The 21,796-nt window shown below is 42.7% G+C and overlaps 1 protein-coding gene across 2 annotated transcripts; it reads right to left on the minus strand.

The window, feature by feature from the left end:
- Positions 1 to 1,388: 1,388 nt before the first annotated feature.
- Positions 1,389 to 13,448, minus strand: pias4b (protein inhibitor of activated STAT, 4b). Of its 2 annotated transcripts, XR_016482655.1 has the most exons (14): positions 12,858 to 13,448; positions 11,598 to 11,798; positions 11,236 to 11,437; positions 10,867 to 10,951; positions 10,225 to 10,266; positions 9,973 to 10,063; positions 9,780 to 9,881; positions 9,548 to 9,653; positions 9,342 to 9,415; positions 7,668 to 7,828; positions 4,187 to 4,323; positions 3,901 to 4,004; positions 1,720 to 1,823; positions 1,389 to 1,563 (listed from the first exon to the last, which is right to left on the minus strand). XR_016482655.1 is itself a non-coding variant. In XM_021613940.3 (12 exons), exons 1-12 carry the CDS (start codon positions 12,882 to 12,884, stop codon positions 3,775 to 3,777), a joined length of 1,458 nt encoding a protein of 485 aa, XP_021469615.2. In that variant the 5' UTR covers positions 12,885 to 13,448; the 3' UTR covers positions 3,635 to 3,774. The 2 variants fall into 2 exon arrangements, 1 of the variants encoding a protein (XP_021469615.2); XM_021613940.3 differs by lacking the exons at positions 1,389 to 1,563; positions 1,720 to 1,823 and having other exon boundaries at positions 3,635 to 4,004.
- Positions 13,449 to 21,796: the final 8,348 nt, after the last annotated feature.

Here is a 21,796-nt window from a genome sequence, read left to right on the forward strand (position 1 = left end):
GTATGCTTTGGGTCATTGTCCATTTGGAAGACCCATTTGTGACCAAGCTTTAACTTCCTGACTGATGTCTTCAGATGTTGCTTCAATATATCCACATAATTTCCCTGCCACATGATGCCATCTATTTTGTGAAGTGCACCAGTCCCTCCTGCAGCAAAGCATCCCTACAACATGTTGCCACCCTCGTAATTTACAGTTGGGATGGTATTCTTCAGCTGGCAAGCCTCCCCCTTTTTCCTCCAAACATTACGATGGTCATTATGGCCAAGCAGTTTTATTTTTGTTTCATCAGACCAGAGGACATTTCTCCAAAAAGTATGATCTTTGTCCCCATGTGCAGTTGCAAACCGTAGTCTGACTTTTTTATGGCGGTTTTGGAGCAGTGGCTTCTTCCATGCTGAGCGGCCTTTCAGGTTATGTTGATATAGGACTCGTTTTACTGTGGATATAGATACTTTTGTACCCGTTTCCTCCAGCATCTTCACAATGTCCTTCTAAAGCCATAATTTTCTGGAATTTTCCAAGATGTTTAAAGGCAGTCAACTTAGTGTATGTAAACTGAGAGAAATCATCTGTAAACAATTGTTGGAAAAATGACTTGTGTCATGTACAAAGTAGATGTCCTAACAGACTTGCAAAAACTATAGTTTGTTAACAAGAAATGTGTGGAGTGGTTGAAACACTTAGGTTGGAGTCATTAAAGAGAGTTTCTGTAAACATCCGACCAACTCTAAATCAGTGCAACCAGTTGAAGATAAAAATGGTACGCTTTAGCCCCATGCTATCTGATAGGACAAGCTACAATTTAGCGTTCTGTCACATGCAAGTAAATCAAAGATGTTAAATTGTCTGAAATGTATTTTGAGCTGGAGAACGCATTTAACTGATTTTGGTTGCTTATGTTCACCAGTATGGCTCCCATAACTTGTACATGCCTCATGAGCTTAGTTGAACCGTCTCATCAGAGCCCAAAATATAAGCTTGTTTTACTCCTTGGTTTGTAAACAATGTAATTGTAAACACTGTATAGCCTCAAAACATGGTGAAAACTATAATTTTGTTGAGTCATGGCATCTATAGCTTTGTCTAGGAATTTGAGTGGGTACATTTCTCCATCCTTCAGCTGGTTACCAAAACAGCTTTGTTGCAGGGTGGGCGCTTCTACTGCAGGTTGCCCCTTTAAATCTAAAATAGAAAGTGGTATTTCTACATTTCTTAGTATATTAACACAATATAGTTAAGGTTGAACTCCTATTTTAAAGGGATAGGAAGTTTTGGCTGTGCATTTGGCCAATGACAAGTGTTCCACATTTAACCCACCCACTCGTGAAAATCTAAATATCAAGTTGTTTTTTTGGTTTATTTGCAAACAACAAAGGGGAAAAAAATAAGCAATTTCAATTTTTATTCAGAAAACAATTGGCCAAAATGTACAAGGACCTCTACGCTTGATGGTTCCGGGTGGAGTGGATTGATCCGTTTCCCATTGGTCAGATTTTTTTTCTCCATGTATTTTGGGTACAACCAGTAGCTGAAATGGTTGCATGTAGCTTGACTCCCCTCCTGAAAAAAATTAAAAATAATTTGAAATTGCTTTTTTTAATGGCCTACTGAGTACTGAGAACATGTCGACCATGTCCTTCTTGTACAACATGAAGTGTGTAGGCTGCACCAGGGCTGCGTTTCAAACACGTCAAAGACACACCCTCCTCCACTTACCCTCGCCTTATGCCCTTGGGGGAAGCCAAGCAAGGGAAGTTGGCAACGTAAGACCCTCAGCCCTCCTGCTGAGTTTGCGTGTACAACTCTGTTCACTCCGGGGCCTGAAACGCCCCATAATTCAATTTGTGAGGATTGTACATCTAAGAAAAGTCAGCCAAAACTTTAAATCAACATCAATATGGAGAAGTCAACATACAAGTGTAAATAAAAACAGATGTAAATAAGTTAGAAAATGTGCTACTAATGCACGAAGGCAAACGCGCATCATAAACTTGTTTCGTTAGCTTTTGGAAACGTTAACTAGCACATACACACAAATGTTCGATGTACCTGATATCGTCAGATGGATAGCATTCGATGTCTGCGGATGAGTCGTCTTCTAGCCAAGATATGAAATCATAATTGACTGTAGCGCATATAAAGCACACAGCTACCGTGGTTCCATAATAACTGAAAACAACCATGGGACGAATGAGTGACATTTCTGGGCAAGGGCGGTCCATTTAAAATGAATTATTTCTTCCTTTGCCCTGTAAGTGTCAACTCATAGGTCATTATCCCGTTGTCTACTTAATTTCAGGGTCTCTTTTACGTGTTTGGAATGCAGCCGACAGTCATTCAGCGCTGATCAAAGCGTCTGAGGAGCACCGAGCTACGTAAAAAGAAATCTCGCACATGCGCAGGAATCTCTATTTTTTTGCCACCGCAAATCGAGTTAGTGGAGAAAAAATATCTGAATTGTACTGCCTGTGTAAAGCCACCGTGGTAAAGTCTCCAAATTTCAACAGAATTCCATTATGTATCCTGAAATATTTATCAACCTAGGCCAGGGATTCTCCAGACATTTACCCATTCATTTTACACGAAATTAAATATTGATTTTATTATACCTACACATGTTGGGGTAACATTTGTATTACTATTGGTCTTTCCTATGCACCCACGGTAAGTCATATTTTTCCATCAATATGCAAATATAGCCTTTGCCCGTATCACAAGCCTACAGCACTGGTAGTCATTGCCTAGCATATTTTTTATTTATATATATATTTTTGTACCTTTATTTAACTAGGCAAGTCAGTTAAGAACAAATTCTTATTTTCAATGACGGCCTAGGAACAGTGGGTTAACTGCCTGTTCAGGGGCAGAACGACAGATTTGTACCTTGTCAGCTCGGGGATTTGAACTTGCAACCTTCCAGTTACTAGCTCTAACCACTAGGCTACCCTGCCACCCCATATTGGCAGCTCGCCCAGGGGGTCCTTTCCATTAAAGTTTGAGAACTCCTATCCATCTACCAATTGTATTCTTATTATACTCCTCCACAATATCTTGAACTTGACTCAAAACATGTTTTAGGAGGGTGAAAATAATTTTATTAGAAATTGGTATTACAAAAAAGCATTAAATACATATTAACATGAGTACATTTACATGCACAATAATTAGATATTAAAGGGATTATGACAGTAGGCAATGTAGAAACATTACTCTGCTCATCTTAAAAATGGCTTCAGGTCAAAATTGAAGTAAGCTTACACCAATAAAACACCTGCTGTTCAGAGCAATCTTCAGAATTATTAGGACTTGTAAACAATTTCATTGACATTCCAGCAATGCATCTGATTTGTGCATGTGCCAGCACCAGTAGCGCAACCCTTCCTCTATAATGCGCGAGCGAGTGAAGTGAGTTCGGAAAAACTGAATATTTTCCATCTTCGAAATAGTTTTCACATACACACTTTATACTGTATGTCCGAACTCGGGCTTCACAAAAAACAGTTACTGTGGTTACCCGATTTCAGATGTGTCAATCTACACAGGATTATTAGGGAAATCGTTCTTGCAAAGCATGTAGGCCTAAACGTTTTAAAACAAACTATTATATTAAATCTAGCTATCCACAATAATCGTTGTATTGGGTGCATGTAACCGTGCTCAATAATTGTGAGTTACGTTTCTAGACTCTTGGAACTGCTCAGTAACCATTGCCTCTTAGGCTATTTATTTTGAAAGGTCTGTGTCCAGGTTAACTGTAAACAAACACACATTTTACCTCTGCGCCGACATGTGTTGTACTGTTAATCTCTGTGATGGATTTACCATTGATGACCATACAGAACCTTGAGCAACTTCATGAAACCCGTTCCTGTCGGAGAGGTCATCGTTATGGCGCACCTTTGTGACCTCATCAGCCTCGTCCTCGGATGACTCCTGAGTAAGGTCCACAGTGACGACTTCCTTTGACACGACTCTGGTGGTTGCAGTCACACTACAGGCCTCTGTTGGAGAGAGATGAGGGTGAAAGCACCGCTAACCCACGCCCGTATTCTGAATTGAGATCCAATCGCTAACTCAAATTTCCTCCTAAGTGTCCCTTTGACATCGGTGACTGATTGATGCGAAACCGAGTTGAGACAGCTATTATCTCAACTCTGAATCTGTGATCAGTTCGTAGTCTCACCCATCTTCTCCAATGGTGCCGATGGATGTGTTGTCCTGCTCACGCCATCTATAACAAACCTCCAAGAGCCGTCAGCCAGGTATTCTACCTCTGTATTGTCCTGAAAGCCCTCCAACGCCAGGATCACCGTCAGTAGCCTGCATATACAGTTGAGAATGACACAAATTCAGTGTCTTTAGATATTTTTGTCAGATGTTACTATGGAATACTGAAGTATAATTACAAGCATTTCATAAGTGTCAAAGGCTTTTATTGACAATTACATGAAGTTGATGCAAAGAGTCAATATTTGCAATGTTGACCATTCTTTTTCAAGACCTCTGCAATCTGCCCTGGCATGCTGTCAATTAACTTTTGGGCCACATCCTGACTGATGCCAGCCCATTCCTGCATAATCAATGCTTGGAGTTTGTCCGAGTTTGTGGTGTTTTGTTTGTCCACCCGGCTCTTGAGGATTGACCACAAGTTCTCAATAAGTTTAAGGTCTGGGGAGTTTCCTGGCCATGGACCCAAATAATCAATGTTTTGTTCCCCGAGGCACTTAGTTATCACTTTTGCCTTATGGCAAGCTGCTCCATCATGCTGGAAAAGGCATTGTTCGTCACCAAACTGTTCCTGGATGGTTGGGAGAAGAAGCTCTCGGAGGATGTGTTGGTACCAATCTTTATTCATGGCAGTGTTCTTAGGTAAAATTGTGAATGAGCCCACTCCCTTGGCTGAGAAGCAACCCCACACATGAATGGTCTCAGGATGCTTTACTGTTGGCATGACACAGGACTGATGGTAGCGCTCACCTCGTCTTCTCCGGACAAGCTTTTGTCTGGATGCCCCAAACAATCGGAAAGGGGATTCATCAGAGAAAATGACTTTACCCCAGTCCTCAGCAGTCCAATCCCTGTACCTTTTGCAGAATATCAGTCTGTCCCTGATGTTTTTCCTGGAGCGACGTGGCTTCTTTGCTGCCCTTCTTGACACCAGGCCATCCTCCAAAAGTCTTTGCCTCACTGTGCGTGCAGATGCACTCACCTGCCTGCTGTCATTCCTGAGCAAGCTCTGTACTGGTGGTGCCCCGATCCCGCAGCTGTATCAACTTTAGGAGGCGGTCCTGGCGCTTGCTGGACTTTCTTGGGCTCCCTGAAGCCTTCTTCACAACAATTGAACTGCTCTCCTTGAAGTATGATCCGATAAATGGTGGATTTAGGTGCAATTTTACTGGCAGCAATATCCTTGCATGTGAAGCCCTTTTTGTGCAAAGCAATTATGACGGCACGTGTTACCTTGCAGGTAACCATGGATGACAGGAATAACAATGATTCCAAGCACCACCCTCCTTTTGAAGCTTCCAGTCTTATTTGAACTCAATCAGCATGACAGAGTGATCTCCAGCCTTGTCAACACTCACACCTGTGTTAATGAGAGAATCACTGACATGATATCAGCTGGTCCTTTTCTGGCAGGGCTGAAATGCAGTGGAAATGTTTTTTGGAGATTCAGTTAATTTGCATGGTAAAGAGTGACTTTGCAATGAATTGCAATTCATCTGATCATTCTTCATAACACTCTGGAGTATATGCAAATTGCCATCATGCAAACTGAGGCAGCAGACTGTGAAATGCAATATTTGTGTCATTCTCAAAACTTTTGGCCACAACTGTACACTAAGTTCATTGTGCCTTTAAACAGCTTGGAAAATTAAAAAAAATAATGTAATGACTTTAGAAGCCTCTGATAGGATAATTGACATAATTTGAGTAAATTGGAGGTGCACCTGTAGATGTGTTTCAAGGCCTACCTTCAAACTCACTGCCTCTTTGCTTGACATCATGGTAAATCTAAAGAAAATCTGCCAAGACCTCAAATAAAATCGTAGACCACCACAAGTCTGGTTCATCCTTGGGATAAATTTCCAAACACCTGAAGGTACCACGTACATCAGTACAAACAATAGTACGCAAGTATAAACACCATGGGACCACGCAGCCGCCATACCGCTCAGGAAGGAGACGCATTCCGTCTCCTATAAATAAACGTACTTTGGTGCGAAAAGTGCAAATCAATGGGGACAAAGACTGTACTTTCTGGAGAAATGTCCTCTCGTCTTATGAAACAAAAATAGAACTGTTTGGCCAAAATGACCATCATAAGGTCTGGAGGAAAAACGGGGAGGCTTGCAAGCCGAAGAATACCATCCCAACCGTGAAGCACAGGGGTGGCAACATTATGTTGTAGGGGTGCTTTGTTGCAGGAGGGACTGGTGCACTTCACAAAATAGATGGCATAATGAGGTAGGAAAATTACGTGGATAAATTGAAGCAACATCTTAAGACATCAGTCAGGAAGATAAAGCTTGGTCGCAAATGGGTCTACCAAATGGACAATGACCCCAAGCATACTTCCAAAGTTGTGGCAAAATGGCTTAAGGACAACAAAGTCAAGGTATTGGAGTGGCCATCACAAAGCCCTGACCTCAATCCTACAGAAAATGTGTGGCCAGAACTGAAAAACAGTGTGTGAGCAAGGAGGCCTACAAACCTGACTCAGTTTCACCAGCTCTGTCAGGAGGAATGGGCCAAAATTCACAACTTATTGTGGGAAGCTTGTGGAAGGCTACCTGAAACGTTTGACCCAAGTTAAACAATTTAAATGCAATTCTACCAAATACTAATTGAGTGTATGTATGTGTGTGACCTACTTGGGAATGTGATGAAAGAAATAAAAGCTGAAATAAATCACTACTATTGTTCTGACATTTCTCATTGTTAAAATAAAGTGGTGATCCTGACTGACCTAAGACAGGGATTTTTGTCAGGAATTTTTAAAAACTGAGTTGAAATGTATTTTCCTAAGGTGCATGTAAACTTCCGACTTCAACTGTAGCATCACACCACACGTCATTATCATAAATGTAGGTGATGTTGACTTTTGGCCAAGTCTCCGTTCACACAAGTATCTACAGGCCATTATAATACAGTGTACCACAACTGGTGGCGGATTTACATCCTACAATTTGACAGATTTCTACATTTTAGGCTCATAAGAAGCATGTTTTCCGTGACTGTGGGATAGGCAACTATAGATTTCACTTTTTTGTATGAAAGGGAGGGAGATGCAGAATAGAGGTGGGCTGGGATTTGTATTTAAACTGGAGTGGTGTATACCGCTATGTGCATCCTTAAAAATTGTGGGTAACATGGGTTCATGGTAGGCCCATCAAATCATTTAATTTAACATGGAAACCAACAAGGGCCATGGACCCATGGAAAATTGGCATTGCATTGAGTTTAGTTAATCATATCCAATAATTGACTGTCCGTGGGTACAGCAAGTGAGAGACACATACAGTTTACTTTGTTCTGTCAATACAATAATAATGCTATGATAATGAAACCACAGATTACATCAATCACCATAGAGACCAGATAGTCATACAGAGATGCCAAAGGGCAGGGTGCCGGTATTTAAATATATGATACACCATTACCCATCGATAGTTAGCTGGCTGTACGGAACTAGCTTGTGACACACTGGGCAGGTCCAGGTGGGCCTCTTCTCATTCATCTGCAGGTAGAGCGTCCCGTCGAAGCATTGGAGGTGGCCGCACTTACGCCCCCTGCAGGGCACTGACAGACGCATCTTCCCCAGCTTGTAAACAGAGGAGAACAGAGGTGTATTCATTCTACCAAACAGTTGCAAAACTAAAACAAACGTTTCTATTGGACAAATGTAGGTAGGTTTCATTTGCTTCTGTTTAAGAAACGTTTTGCAACAGAATCGGCGGAATGAATACACCCCTGGGCAGAACTTTGTGGAACGTTCAGATAGAAATATGGTGTGTAGAACACACACCTTTGACAGTACAAGAAGCAACCATGTCAGCTCTATTCATGACACTTCTATCTGCAGTGTTCCACAACTTTTGCCTATAGAACGTGGCTCATGGTTGAAGATGACCCTGAACACCGATGTACTGCACGATCAGATAAAACAACCCCAAACCAAACACTAATCTTGTGCAGGATCAGATTATCCAACTCCAAAACCAATCTACTGCAGGATCAGATTATCCAACCCCAACACCAGTCTACTGCAGGATCAGATTACCCAACCCCAACACCAGTCTACTGCAGGATCAGATTATCCAACCCCAAAACCAATCTACTGCAGGATCAGATTATCCAACCCCAACACCAGTCTACTGCAGGATCAGATTATCTAACCCCAACACCAGTCTACTGCAGGATCAGATTACCCAACCCCAACCTACTGCAGGATCAGATTACCCAACCCCAACCTACTGCAGGATCAGATTACCCAACCCCAACCTACTGCAGGATCAGATTACCCAACCCCAATCTACTGCAGGATCAGATTATCCAACCCCAACACCAACCTACTGCAGGATCAGATTATCCAACCCCAACACCAATTTACTGCAGGATCAGATTATCCAACCCCAATCTACTGCAGGATCAGATTATCCAACCCCAATCTACTGCAGGATCAGATTATCCAACCCCAATCTACTGCAGGATCAGATTATCCAACCCCAACCTACTGCAGGATCAGATTACCCAACCCCAACCTACTGCAGGATCAGATTACCCAACCCCAACCTACTGCAGGATCATATTACCCAACCCCAACCTACTGCAGGATCAGATTACCCAACCCCAAAACCAGTCTACTGCAGGATCAGATTATCCAACCCACTGCAGGATCAGTTGATCCAACCCCAAAACCAATCTACTGCAGGATCAGATTATCCAGCCCACTGCAGGATCAGATTATCCAACCCCAAAACCAATCTACTGCAGGATCAGATGATCCAACCCTAAACCCAATGTACTGCAGGATCAGATTATCCAACCCCAAGCCTAACCGTGACCATTAGATCAGTGTTTCGTAATTCTGTTCCTAGGTACCCAAAGGGGTGCACATGTTTGTTTTTGCCCTAGCACTACACACCTGATTCCACTAATCAAAGGCTTGATGATAAATTGATTAGTGAATCAGGGCAAAAAAGATTGATACATTTAATGCATTAAATGGATTGGACAGTCATAATCAACTTCCTGTCAGTCAGTTCAATTTCTGTTTCAGTCTGCTGAAGGAATTGTTGCCCTTTGCAGCTGAGGGATAAGTGGCAAACTCTTACCGGACATATAAGGGACACCTGTAGTCCTGTTGTGGTCACCTCACATTCTGGGTTGAATCGCAGCTTCTCTTGGACTACAAATACCAGAGAGCATCAACTCAAGCTGGGTGCTAATACACAATATGTCAGTGGTCTTTTTGCACTGTATTTGTGTGCAATAAAGGCAAAAATAGTGTGTGCGCTTCTGTGTGTGTTGCCATACTCACTGCGCTGTCTGCAGAATGTCAGACTCTCCACTGATTGGCTCTTCAGTTGACTGAGGAGGTCTGAGGGGGACAGCACCTTCACCAGGTACACAGCCACAGAGTACCTCTACATAAACACACACACGCTAGATCTTACCTAGGGCAATTCAAGACAACACTCCTTATGCATAGAATACAGAATTGAAAACAAAATCATTAAAATAATGAAAAGTAAAGAAGGAAGACTACTTACTTTGCTACATCTCTTCCACCAGACACATAAATGAAATGAGGGGAGGAGGCTGAGAGAAACTGTTGGGGTTATGTTGATGGGTGTACAGTGTCTGTGAATTTCCTGTCCCAGCGCATCGGAAGGACAGTGAAGAATGATTGGTGAAGAGACTACAACATTCTCAGTTTAACATTTAACAGCTTTTGGTGCTTACCGGTAAGGGTATGTGTTTCTGATTAACTTTGATGGACAGGCATGGTGGGTATTGATCCTCCTCGTACCCAAGACTCTCTGTGAAGCAGAATCTGAAAGAGGTCAGAGATCAGTCAGCCAGCCAGCCAGAAGTGGCGACATCATCAGAACTGATAAGCAGGTACATAAGCTCTTGGTTAGTGGTTAGAGAATGTCGCACTCCAGTCCTTTCTAGTGATGACCGGCAGGCTCCTACAGGCTCCATCCTACTCACCTGAGAACCACCTGGACACTCGGCACACCTGGTTGCAGCTCCCTGTGGATACATACACAGATCTCCAAATGAGTGTGCTGGTAGTAGTTTTGTAATCATAAACAATATTATGGTGAGTTTGAATTCTGTGGGTGCATTCGTAAATTCCCTCTGGCTATCTACTCTCGTCTGAGTGTGCCAGAGCACAGGATAACTGATTAATTTACGAACACTCTATACTCGTTGAATATTGCCGTGTCAGTAAACTTTGGCAAAAAAGCGTAATTAAATTGTGGTCAGCAGCACAATTACAGTCACCAACGCTCTGGATAACCTGACAACAGCCTAACCAGCTCTGCTAGGGCGAGAAAAATGGTCAGAGTCAGATGTTCTCGCATTTGTCTGGAAGAAGCAAGCAAGCAAGCAAGCCAACTTTAGTCAGGTAGCTTGGGTGCCGTTGTCAGAATGCTCGAATCAACCCTACTCCTCGGCCAGAGTGTCCAGTGTGCTCTCTGAACACTCAGAAAGCAAAACGCTCTGAATTTATGAACAGACAATCTGACAAAGCTCTGAATTTACGAATGTCCAGAGCGCACTGAGCTCACCGTTGCACTCCAGAGTGAATTTACAAACGCACCCTGTGTAGTAAGAAAATGTGCTGACTTGCAGTTTCTGTTCTGCTCCACTTGCTTTGGCGTTAGCATGAGGTTGAACTCCTGGTTTTGCATGTCGGAAAATAAAGAGCCCACTGGATGGACACACAGGGAGAATCTCAATTGCATCCTCCTCGCCTCCATCGCAAAACCCATTGCATGTGAAAAAGTCAGACGTCCCTTCCCTCTGACTTTCTCAAAACCCATTGGCGAAGGCGAGGAGAGATGAGGCGAGGAGTATGCAATTTAGATTCTCCCACAGACAACATCAGTGGGAGAAGAGAAACTGTCATGTCAAACAATCACAAACCTCAATCCAGCCCCAAGATTAAATGATAAATATTCAAGTTTTACTAAGGAAACGATAAGGTCAACCTACCCAGTTGTCTGGGGGGTAGGACTGTCCCCAGGGCTTGGTAGAAGGGAAGGGGTACCATCTGGAACAATCTAGGGTTGTGTGTCAGATTGTTTGTGTGCTGTGTAGGGTCGTGCGTCAGACTGTTTATGTGCTGTGTGGGGTTGTGTGATGTCACCACCACCGGTGCCATGGTCTGCTCCTCCTGGTGGCTTCCTGGAGTCGTCTAGTTGGCATGAGTGTCAGAAAATATCAAATCAATACACTACCAGCAACACAATTTTGAGACAGGCAGACTAAAACAGCAGTATTCCCGTTTCTCCCAAGGTGAGAGAAAAACAGGACTTCCTGATCTATATTGGGGGACAATTCCATGTCTGACTCACCTGGATGCTGCCAGGAACTATCTGGTTCGAGTAGCGTTCCTGGTAGAGCTGGCGCACGACTGTGAGCAGGTGGGGATTGCACTGGGTCTGTATAACCCTCACTGCCCTCACCAGCAGATTGGACTTCAGCCCACTCTTGGTCTGTCCCATGGCAGCCATTAGAGAACGTAATTCTGTGACACGGAGATGCGCCAACAACCTCTACAGGAGAGACAGAGGCACTAAAGGAAAATGATTCTACTGATCACAAGGTGACTCTTAAACAAACACTGCATTACAGAGCACCAAATTGTATTCTATTAATGTCAGTATCACTGCAAGGTGTGTTTGTTGACTTGTTGTCAATCAAGCAGCCAAATGCCTTGTTCAAAATAACTTAGAACTCAGAAACACCAACTTCTGAGTGTTCAAGACAGCTTTCAATACCCCCCCCCCCCCAACCAGAAAATGTTTTTAAAAGAAAGAGCTTAGACTGGGAAAAATCATTTAACGGTCATCAAACTCGGAATTCCAAGTGGGAAACTCAGGCCACATTCACGTGGTAGTCGGAACTAGGAAACTCTGAAATGTGACTTGCTAACTCCGCTTCATATGAATCTAAATAATTTTCATGTGTTTCCACAACCGTAGTCTGATTAATCAGGCTGTAATACACAATTCATTGATATATGCAGCCTGAAAATCCCAAAATAAATGTTGAAAACAATTACATTTAAAATGTACTCTACATGTCTGTGGGGTTTGTCCTTCTCCTGCTCTAAATGTAAGACTATGTAGGCATTAGGTTATGTTCGGCTGAGAACTCATTTTACATTCGATATTCGGATTTCAATTTTTTTTTTAATTGGTGTGGATTGTTCTCCATCCTCTCTTGATTCAGAATATACTATGTCCATTGTCTAGGCATGCTTGGTTCAATAGATATTGACGAATGAACCAAATATCCAGTATGAAACTAATTTTACCTTGTTACCTAACCATATACCTACATCTCTCTAAAAAGTCTGGTCAACAATACTTTCCTGTGGATATTTTTGTCTCAAATTTTAATCAGTAGAAGGACAAACCGCACAGACAACCTGTATAGTAAGTTTACATTTAATTTAAACATTCTGGCTTGTAAGGAACATTTACACAATTTTGCACACGTCTCAGGCTGTATATACCAATTAAGTGTATTACAGCCTGATTAATCAGACTACCATGAGCGCTGCTTGTTTATCTAGAGAATTTATTGACCGAATGCCAAATGTTACTTACAATTGCTTCTGCTATGTCCCCAGCCATCTGAAATTACTTTAAGATTAGAAAAGTGACACCGACGTATCAGAAAAATGAACGGTAAATCAACACATCAGGTGCACTTGATTGATTGGCTCGCCATATGTGTCAAGGTCCTTCGAGATGTTGGTTGTGTTCCCCTGCTCAGAAGTTGCTTGCATCAACTATCCAGGTGTTGTAAGATCTGGCAGAAGTCAGCAACGCCTGGGCAGAACAACGTGCCCGAGTCATCGCGTTGTGGGCTGCATTCTGCTGCAGAAGTTGCATGCATCAACCATGATGTGCAGTTGACTCGACAGCCATGATTCGTTTTTCTGAGTGACTCGTTTATTTTAGTCGTTCGTTTGACCTGCTGGCATACAATGGATGAAGCACGAGTTTCCGACTTGTAATTCCGAGTTGGATGACCGTTAAAAACGATTTTTCAAGTCGAGCTCGTTTTTTCACCTAGTTCACAGTTGTGTTGAACGCACTGAATTCGGGGTCGGAGATGTCCAAGCCGCGTTCTCGGACTTCCGACACCAGAGCGTTCAAGACAACTGAGAAGTCCGGAAAAAACGAGCTGCGACTGAGAAATCGTTTTGAACGGTCATCCAACTCGGAATTCCAGCTCGGGAATTTAGGCCTCTTTCTAGTGCTCCAACTGTCCGACCTGAAGATCACTGACGTCATGATTTGACCTCGTATTTGTCCGAGTTCACAGTTGTCTTGAAAGCACCACTAGTTCCGAGTTGTGAATATGAATATATTGTTTATATTTTGAAATAATTATAGGCATGACTAATCTACTTCACTATGTATTGCCAAGCGCGTAGCCTAGTGATTAGAGCGTTAGGCCGGTAACCGAAAGGTTGCTGGATCGAATCCCCGAGCTGACAAGGTAAACATTTGTCGTTTTTAAATGTAATCTATATTTTAACTAGGAAAGTCAGTTAAGAACTTAAGAACTAAATCTTATTTACAATGACCGTCTGCCGTCAAGGCAGTTAACCCACTGTTCCCCGGTAGGCCGTCATTGTAAATAAGAATTTGTTCTTTAACTGACTTGCCTAGTTAATTAAAGGTTACGTTTAAAAAATGTAATGTTAGACTGGTCAGAAAATTTGGAATATACATATTATATATAGGCTAATATACATTTTCTGCATACACGTTAGATTGCCTGTAGGTCCTATTAAAATAGTTAAGCTTACGTAATCAAAATAAGCATATTTTTATTTAATCATCAAGCCATTGGTGCTTGCAAAATGTAAATGACATGGTTGATTGGATCTGTAATCTCATGTCATTTCAATGTTGGAAATGTCAATGTACATGTCAATGTACACTGTGATTATATTAATGAATGTTCAGAATAACATATTCATGTTAAAAATGAAAAGCTTTGCTCCTTTCAGCAGCGGGTCGTTAGAAACCACTAGATGGCGCCAGGTCATTATAAACGAAGTGGCTGATTGCGCCGTAACGATTTCCATCATACACAATCTCTATAAACCATTTCATTAACCTATATGTTTGTCCACTACCCTCAGTAGACTACAGAAGACAAGGAACTTCTCATCACATTGAAAAATATTTTTTATAATTTTTATATATATCAGTGCCTTTGGAAAGTATTCAGACCCTTTGACTTTTTCAACATTTTGTTACGTTACAGCCTTATTATAAAGTGGATTAAATAAATACAAAACATCAGCAATCTACACACAACACCTCATAATGATAAAGTGAAAACAGGTTTTTAGATTTTTTTAAAAATGAATAAAATATAAAAAAACAGAAATACCTTATTTACATAAGTATTCAGAACCTTCACTATGATACTCGAAATTAAGATCAGGTGAATCCTGTTTCCATTGATCATCCTTGAGATGTTTTACAACTTGATAGGGTAAATTCAATTGATTGAACATTATTTGGAAAGGCTACACCTGGCTATATAAGGTCCCACAGTTGACAGTGCATGTCAGAGCAAAAACCAAGCTATGAGGTCGAAGGTATTGTCCATAGAGTTCCAAGACAGGATTATGGAAGCTAAACTACTTCTATGCTTGCTTCGAGGCAAATAACACTGAAACATGCATGAGAGCACCAGCTGTTCCGGAAGACTGTGTGATCACGCTCTCCGCTCTCCGGTAAGCACAGTAAGCACATTAAACAGGTCAACATTCACAAAGCTGCAGGGCCAGACGGATTACCAACTGACAAGTGTCTTCACAACATTTTCAACCTCTCCCTGTCTGAGTCTGTAATACCAACATGTTTTCAGCAGACCACAATAGTCCCTGTGCCCTAGAACACAAAGGTAACCTGCCTAAATAACTACCGACCCGTAGCACTCACGTGTGTAGCCATGAAGTGCCTTGAAAGGCTTGTCATGGCTCACATCAACACCATTATCCCAGAAACACTAGACCCACTCCAATTTGCATACCGCCCCAACAGATCCACAGATGGTGCAATCTCTATTGCACTCCACACTGCCCTATCACACCTGGACAAAAGGAACACCTATGTGAGAATGCTATTCATTGACTACAGCTCAGCGTTCAACACCATATTGCCCTTAAAGCTCATCACTAAGCTAAGGACCCTGGGACTAAACACTTCCCTCTACAACTGGATCCTGGACTTCCTGATGGGCCGCCAACAGGTGGTAAGGATAGGTAACAACACATCCGCCATGCTGATCCTCAACACAGGGGCCCCTCAGGGCTGCGTGCTCAGTCCCCTCCTGTACAACAACCTCTCCCTCCCCATGGTCACGGCAAAGTAGATGATTGTGAACTACAGGAAAAAGAGGAACGAGTACACCCCCTTTCTCATCAACGGGGCTGCAGTGGAGCAGGTTGAGAGCTTCAAGTTCCTTGGTGTCCACATCACCAACAAACTAACATGGTCCAAGCACACCTTGACAGTCGTGAAGAGGGCACGACAAAACATATTCCTCTTCAGAGACTGAAAAGATTTGGTATGGGTCCTCAGATCCTCAAAAGGTTCTACAGCTGCACCATTGAGAGCATCCTGACTGGTTGCATCACTGCCTGGTGTGGCAACTGCTTGGCCTCCGACCGCAAGACACAATAGAGGGTAGTGCGAATGGCCCAGTGCATTACTGAGGCCAAGCTTCCTGCCATCCAGGACTTCTATAACAGGCAATGTAGGAGGAAGGCCCTAAAAATTGTCAGCCACCCTAGTCATAGACTGTTCTCTTTGCTACCGCACGGCAAGCGGTACCGGAGCGCCAAGTATAGGTCCAAGAGGCTTCTTAACAGCTTCTACCCCAAGCCATAAGACTCCTGAACAGCTAATCAAATGGCTACCCAGACCATTTGCATTGCCCCCTCTTTTACACAGCTGCTACTCTCTGTTGTTATCATCTATGCATAGTCACTTTAATAACTCTACTTACATGTACATATCAGCTCAACTAACATTGACTCTGTACCGGTACCCCCCTGTATATATTCTCGCTATTGTTATTTTACTGCTGCTCTTTAGTTACTTGTTACTTTTATTTCTTATCCATATTTTTTTTTAACTGCACTGTTGGTTAGGGGCTCGTAAGTAAGCATTTCACTGTAAGGTGTTATGGTACAATTACCTGTTGTAATCGGCGCATGTGACTAATAAACTAATACAATTTGACTTGATTTGAAAATGTCTGCAGCATTGAAGGTCCCCAAGAACAGAGTGGCCTCATCATTCTTAAATCGAAGAAGTTTGGAATCACCAAGTATCTTCCTATAGCTGGCCGCCCAGCCAAAATGATCAATCAGTCATGGAGGTGACCAAGAACCCGATGGTCACTCTGATAGAACTCGAGTTCCTCTGTGGAGATGGGAGAACCTTCTAGAAGGACAACCAACTCTGCAGCACTCCACCAATCAGACATTTATGGTTGAGCGGCCAGACGGAAGCCACTCCTCTGTAAAATACCCATGACAGCCCGCTTGGAGTTTGCCAAAAGGCACCAAAATACTCTGAACATGAGAAACAAGATTCTCTGGTCTGATGAAACCAAGATTGAACTCTTTGGCCTGAATACCAAGCGTCACATCTGGAAGAAACCTGGCACCATCCCTACTGGCTGTGGGGATGTGGGGATGTTTTTCAGCGGCAGGGATTGAGGCAAAGATGATACAAAGGGGGACGACGACAAGTCTCTGAATGTCCTTGAGTGGCCCGGACTTGAGCCCTCTGTAGAGACCTGAAAATAGCTGTGCAACGACGCTCGAGAGGATCTGCAGAGAGGAATTGGAGAATGTTTTTTTTGTTTTTTTTTTCTCAAATTTTACCCCCCAATTTTGTGTTATCCAATTGTTAGTAGCTACTATCTTGTCTCATCGCTGCAACTCCCGTACGGGCTCGGTAGAGACAAAGGTTGAAAGTCATGCGTCCCCCTGGTTAGCCAGGTGCACGGTGTTTCCTCCTCCGGCTGGCTTCTGCGCTGTGTTAAGAAGCAGTGCGGCTTGGTTGGGTATCGGGGGACGCATGACTTTCAACCTTTGTCTCTCCCGAGCCCGTACGGGCCCGCCACAGGAGTCGCTGGTGCGCGATGAGACAATGATATCCCTACCGGCCAACCCTCCCTAACCCAAACGACGCTAGGCCAATTGTGCGGCGCCCCACAGACCTCCCCACGGTTACGACAGAGCCTGGGCGCAAACCCAGAGTTTCTGGTGGCACAGCTGGCGCTGCAGTACAGCGCCCTTAACCACTGCGCCACCCGGGAGGCCCACAGGGATGGGAGAATCTCACCAAATACAGCTGTGCCAAGCTTGTAGCGTCATACCCAAGAAGAGTGGAGACTGTAATCGCTGCCAAAGGTGCTTCAACAAAGTACTAAGTAAAGGGTCTGTATACTTATGTAAATGTAATATTTCAGGTAAAATAAAGATAAAAACCTGTTTTTGCTTTGTTATTATGGGGTATTGTGTGTAGATTTATGAAAAAACAAAGAATTTAATTAATTTTAGAATAAGGCTGCAACCTAAAAAAATGTGCAAAATGAGGGGATCTGAATACTTACATACAGTAGCAGTCAAAAGTTTGGACACACCTACTCATTCCAGGGTTTCACTTTATTTGTACAACTTTCTACATTATAGAATAATAGTGAAGAGATCAAAACTATGAAATAACACATATTGAATCATGTAGTAACCCAAAAAGTGTTAAACAAATCAAAATATATTTTAGATTCTTCGAAGTAGCAACCCTTTGCCTTGAGGACAGCTTTGCACACTCTTGACATTATCTCAACCAGCTTCATGAGGTAGTCACCTGGAATGCATTTCAATTAACAGGTGTGCCTTGTTAAAAGTTAATTTGTAGAATTTCTTTCCTTAATGCGTTTGAGCCAATTAGTTCTGTCGTGTCTTTGGCTATGCCGGATTAAGTGATATGACATACTATTCTATAAAATAATTTCTCCATAATTAATAACACCTGATTGAGCTAATCATGTAAATGTAATTAACTAGAGAGTCGGGCACCACAAAGTAATATTTATAGAGCTGTTATCTTCCGAATAAACTCTTAAAGACCTAGTAATATTTTACATCAATAGCAGTCAATATTAATCGTCATCTTAATTCAGTCTCATCTGAAAGTTGTAAATTCTTGGTTATCTGCACAAACCCTGGCTAACAAGTTGAATCGGCAATTCAAAATTGGGTTTAATTATTTATTCACTAAATACCTAACTAATCACACAGAATTACACATACACATATTTAAATCATAACTTGTTTACAAATTACTTCATAAAGGAAAACGTGGTGGGCGGAACAGATATGACAGCTTGTTACACAAAAAGAAAAGGGTCTGGGTTTAAGTGAAAGAGTGGGAAGACTGAGGAACAAAGGGCAAAGCTGTGCTATTGTAAATACAGTATCTCATGCATTCTAAATTACCGCCCATTTGGAAAAGGAAAATGCAATAAATATTTACTTTGAGCTGCGCTTCGGTAGGTTGGTGGTAGATGGAAGGCCGTGTTGTCCAACAGAGTCCTTGGTCCTTTGAAGAATGTCTCTGCTGGTAAATTGAATACGTTGTAGTAACGTCGTTGTGTGGTAGACGGGATACTCTGTCTGTTCCTTCCTAACCCTCGTTTGCAGCTGCTGTTGCTAACTCAACGGCCAGGAGGTATCACTTCTGTAGTGAATAAGAGTTCAAAGTTCATACCATTCGCAACCAAAGCTCACGCTGATGTTGGCTTTGTTCTGTAGTTATTATCTGAACCATTCTGACATCGGACTGTCGTCCTCGGAACAGGAGGTTATGTTGTCATCAAGGGCTTTAATAGGAAGGGAGAGGAGGACGTGTTTGAAAAGTTTTATTGCCCAGGGGCGGACCACTGATTGAGCAGTCTTATGAAAACCCAAATCTCACATTTAAAAAAGAATTAATTAATTAATTTTTGTGGTATCCAATTGTTTAGTAGCTAATATCTTGTCTCACGTACGGGCTCGGGAGAGACGAAGGTTGAAATTCATGCGTCCTCCGATACACAACCCAACCAAGCCGCACTGCTTCTTAACATCCAACCCGGAAGCCAGCCACACCAATGTGTCGGGGGAAACACGTCGCCCGACCTCCCGGTCGCGGCCAGTTACGACAGAGCCTGGGCGTGAACCCAGAGTCTCTGGTGGCACAGCTAGCGCTGCAGTACAGCGCCCTTAACCACTGCGCCAACCTTGGTTAGCACGCACTGCACCCAGCCTGCCACAGGAGTCGCTGGTGCGCGATGAGACAAGGATTTCCCCTGAGGGTTTTGTGCGTCGCCCGACCTCCCGGTTGCGGCCAGTTACGACAGAGCCTGGGCGTGAACCCAGAGTCTCCGGTGGCACAGCTAGCGCTGCAGTACAGCGCCCTTAACCACTGCGCCACCCAGGAGGCCCCAAATCTCACATTTTAGAAGTTAAAATCACATTTCATCCCATCACGAATAATTTCATATTCAAACATTTAAATTGAACAACAATGCCATGTGAATCCGATAACTCTGATGTGTAGACTTTACACTGTAGAGTTTATGTCATATTATCATTGATGAGAATGTCTCAGATGACAACCGAACTGACATCATATTCATTAAATTAAATTGGTCGGATTACCAGAATATAGTTCATTTCCCCCCACCTTCTGTTGTTCCCAGAATCTCTATGTTAACCAAAGGGTTTGCAAATGTAACATCAGTAGGGTAGAGAGAGGAAAAAGGGGGGGAAGAGGTATTTATGACTGTCATAAACCTACCCCCAGGCCAACGTCATGACAGTTGTGTTGTGACTGTCACGGCCGTCAAATGAAGTAGACCAAAGTGCAGCGTGGTGAGCGTACATTTTCCTTTTTATTAGGATGATGACGCCGGACAAAAACAACCGTGCCGCTTAAGGGCTATGTGCCACAAACAAAGTTAACCCCCCACACTGAAAGGAGGGAAAAGGGCTCCCTAAGTATAGTTCCCAATCAGAGACAACGATAGACAGCTGTCCCTGATTGAGAACTATACCTGGCCAAAACATAGAAATACAAAATCATAGAAAAAACTAAACATAGAATGCCCACCCCAAATCACACCCTGACCAAACCAAATAGAGACATAAAAAGGCTCTCTAAGGTCAGGGCGTGACAGTGACAAGGTGATATACAAAAGATAGCCCTATTTGGTAAAAGACCAAGTCCATGTTATGACAAGAACAGCTCAAATAAGCCAAGAGAAACAACAGTCCATCATTATTTTAAGTGTAGTCACAAAAACCATCAAGCACTATGATTAAACTGGCTCTCATGAGGACCGCCACATGAAAGGAAGACCCAGAATTACCTCTGCTGCAGAGGATAAGTTCATTAGAGTTACCAGCCTCAGAAATTGCAGCCCAAATAAATTCTTCACAGAGTTCAAGCAACAGACACATCTCAACATCGACTGTTCAGAGGAGACTGCGTCAATCAAGCCCTCATGGTCGAATTGCTTCAAAGAAACCACTACTAAATGACACCAATAAGAAGAAGAGACTTGCTTGAGCCAAGAAACACAAGCAATGGACATTAGACTGGTGGCAATCTGTCCTTTGGTCTGATGAGTCCAAATGTTATATTTTTGGTTCCAACCGCCGTGTCTTTGTGAGATGCAGACTAGGTGAACAGATGACCTCTGCATGTGTGGTTCCCACGGTAAAGTATGGAAGAGGAGGTGTGATGGTGTGGAGGTGCTTTGCTAGTCACACTGTCAGGGATTTATTTAGAATTCAAAGCAAACTTAACCAGCATTGCTACCATAGCATTCTGCAGTAATACGTCATCCTATCTGGTTTGCCCTTAGTGGGACTATCATTTGTTTTTCAACAGGACAATGACCCAACATACCTCCAGGCTGAGTAAGGGCTATTTAACCAACAAGGAGAGTGATTGGAGTGCTGCATCAGATGACCTGGCCTCCACAATCACCCGACATCAACCCAATTGAGATGGTTTGGGATGAGTTGGACCGCAGAGTGAAGTAAAATCAGCTAAAAAGTGCTCAGCATATGTGGGAACTCCTTCAAGACTGTTGGAAAAGTATTCCAGATGAAGTTGGTCGAGAGAATGCCAATAATTTGTTAAGGCAAAGGGTGGCTACTTTGAAGAATATAAAATATATTTTGATTAGTTTAACCCTTTTATGTGTTATTTCATAGTTTTGATGTGTTCACTATTATTCTAAAATGTAGAAAATAGTCAAAATAAAGAAAAAGCCTTTAATGAGTAGGTGTGTCCAAACTTTTGACTGGTACTGTACATACATGCGTACACTGAGTGTACAAAACATTAAGAACACCTTCCTAATATTGAGTCTCCCTCAGGACAACCTCAATTCGTCGAGGCATGGACTCTACAAGGTGTTGAAAGCGTTCCACAGGGATGCTGGCCCA

This window comes from Oncorhynchus mykiss, chromosome 8, assembly GCF_057628025.1.
Source record: "Oncorhynchus mykiss isolate SJ-2025 chromosome 8, ASM5762802v1, whole genome shotgun sequence".
Lineage (NCBI taxonomy): Eukaryota > Metazoa > Chordata > Actinopteri > Salmoniformes > Salmonidae > Oncorhynchus > Oncorhynchus mykiss.

Coding starts and splice junctions, on each gene's coding strand:
- pias4b (XM_021613940.3), bottom strand. CDS start 12,884: ATGGCTGGGGACATAGCAGAAGCAATT. Junction 11,438..11,597: donor TAGTTCCTGGCAGCATCCAG/GTGAGTCAGACA, acceptor CATGCCAACTAG/ACGACTCCAGGAAGCCACCA. Junction 9,882..9,972: donor AGAAACACATACCCTTACCG/GTAAGCACCAAA, acceptor GCGCTGGGACAG/GAAATTCACAGACACTGTAC.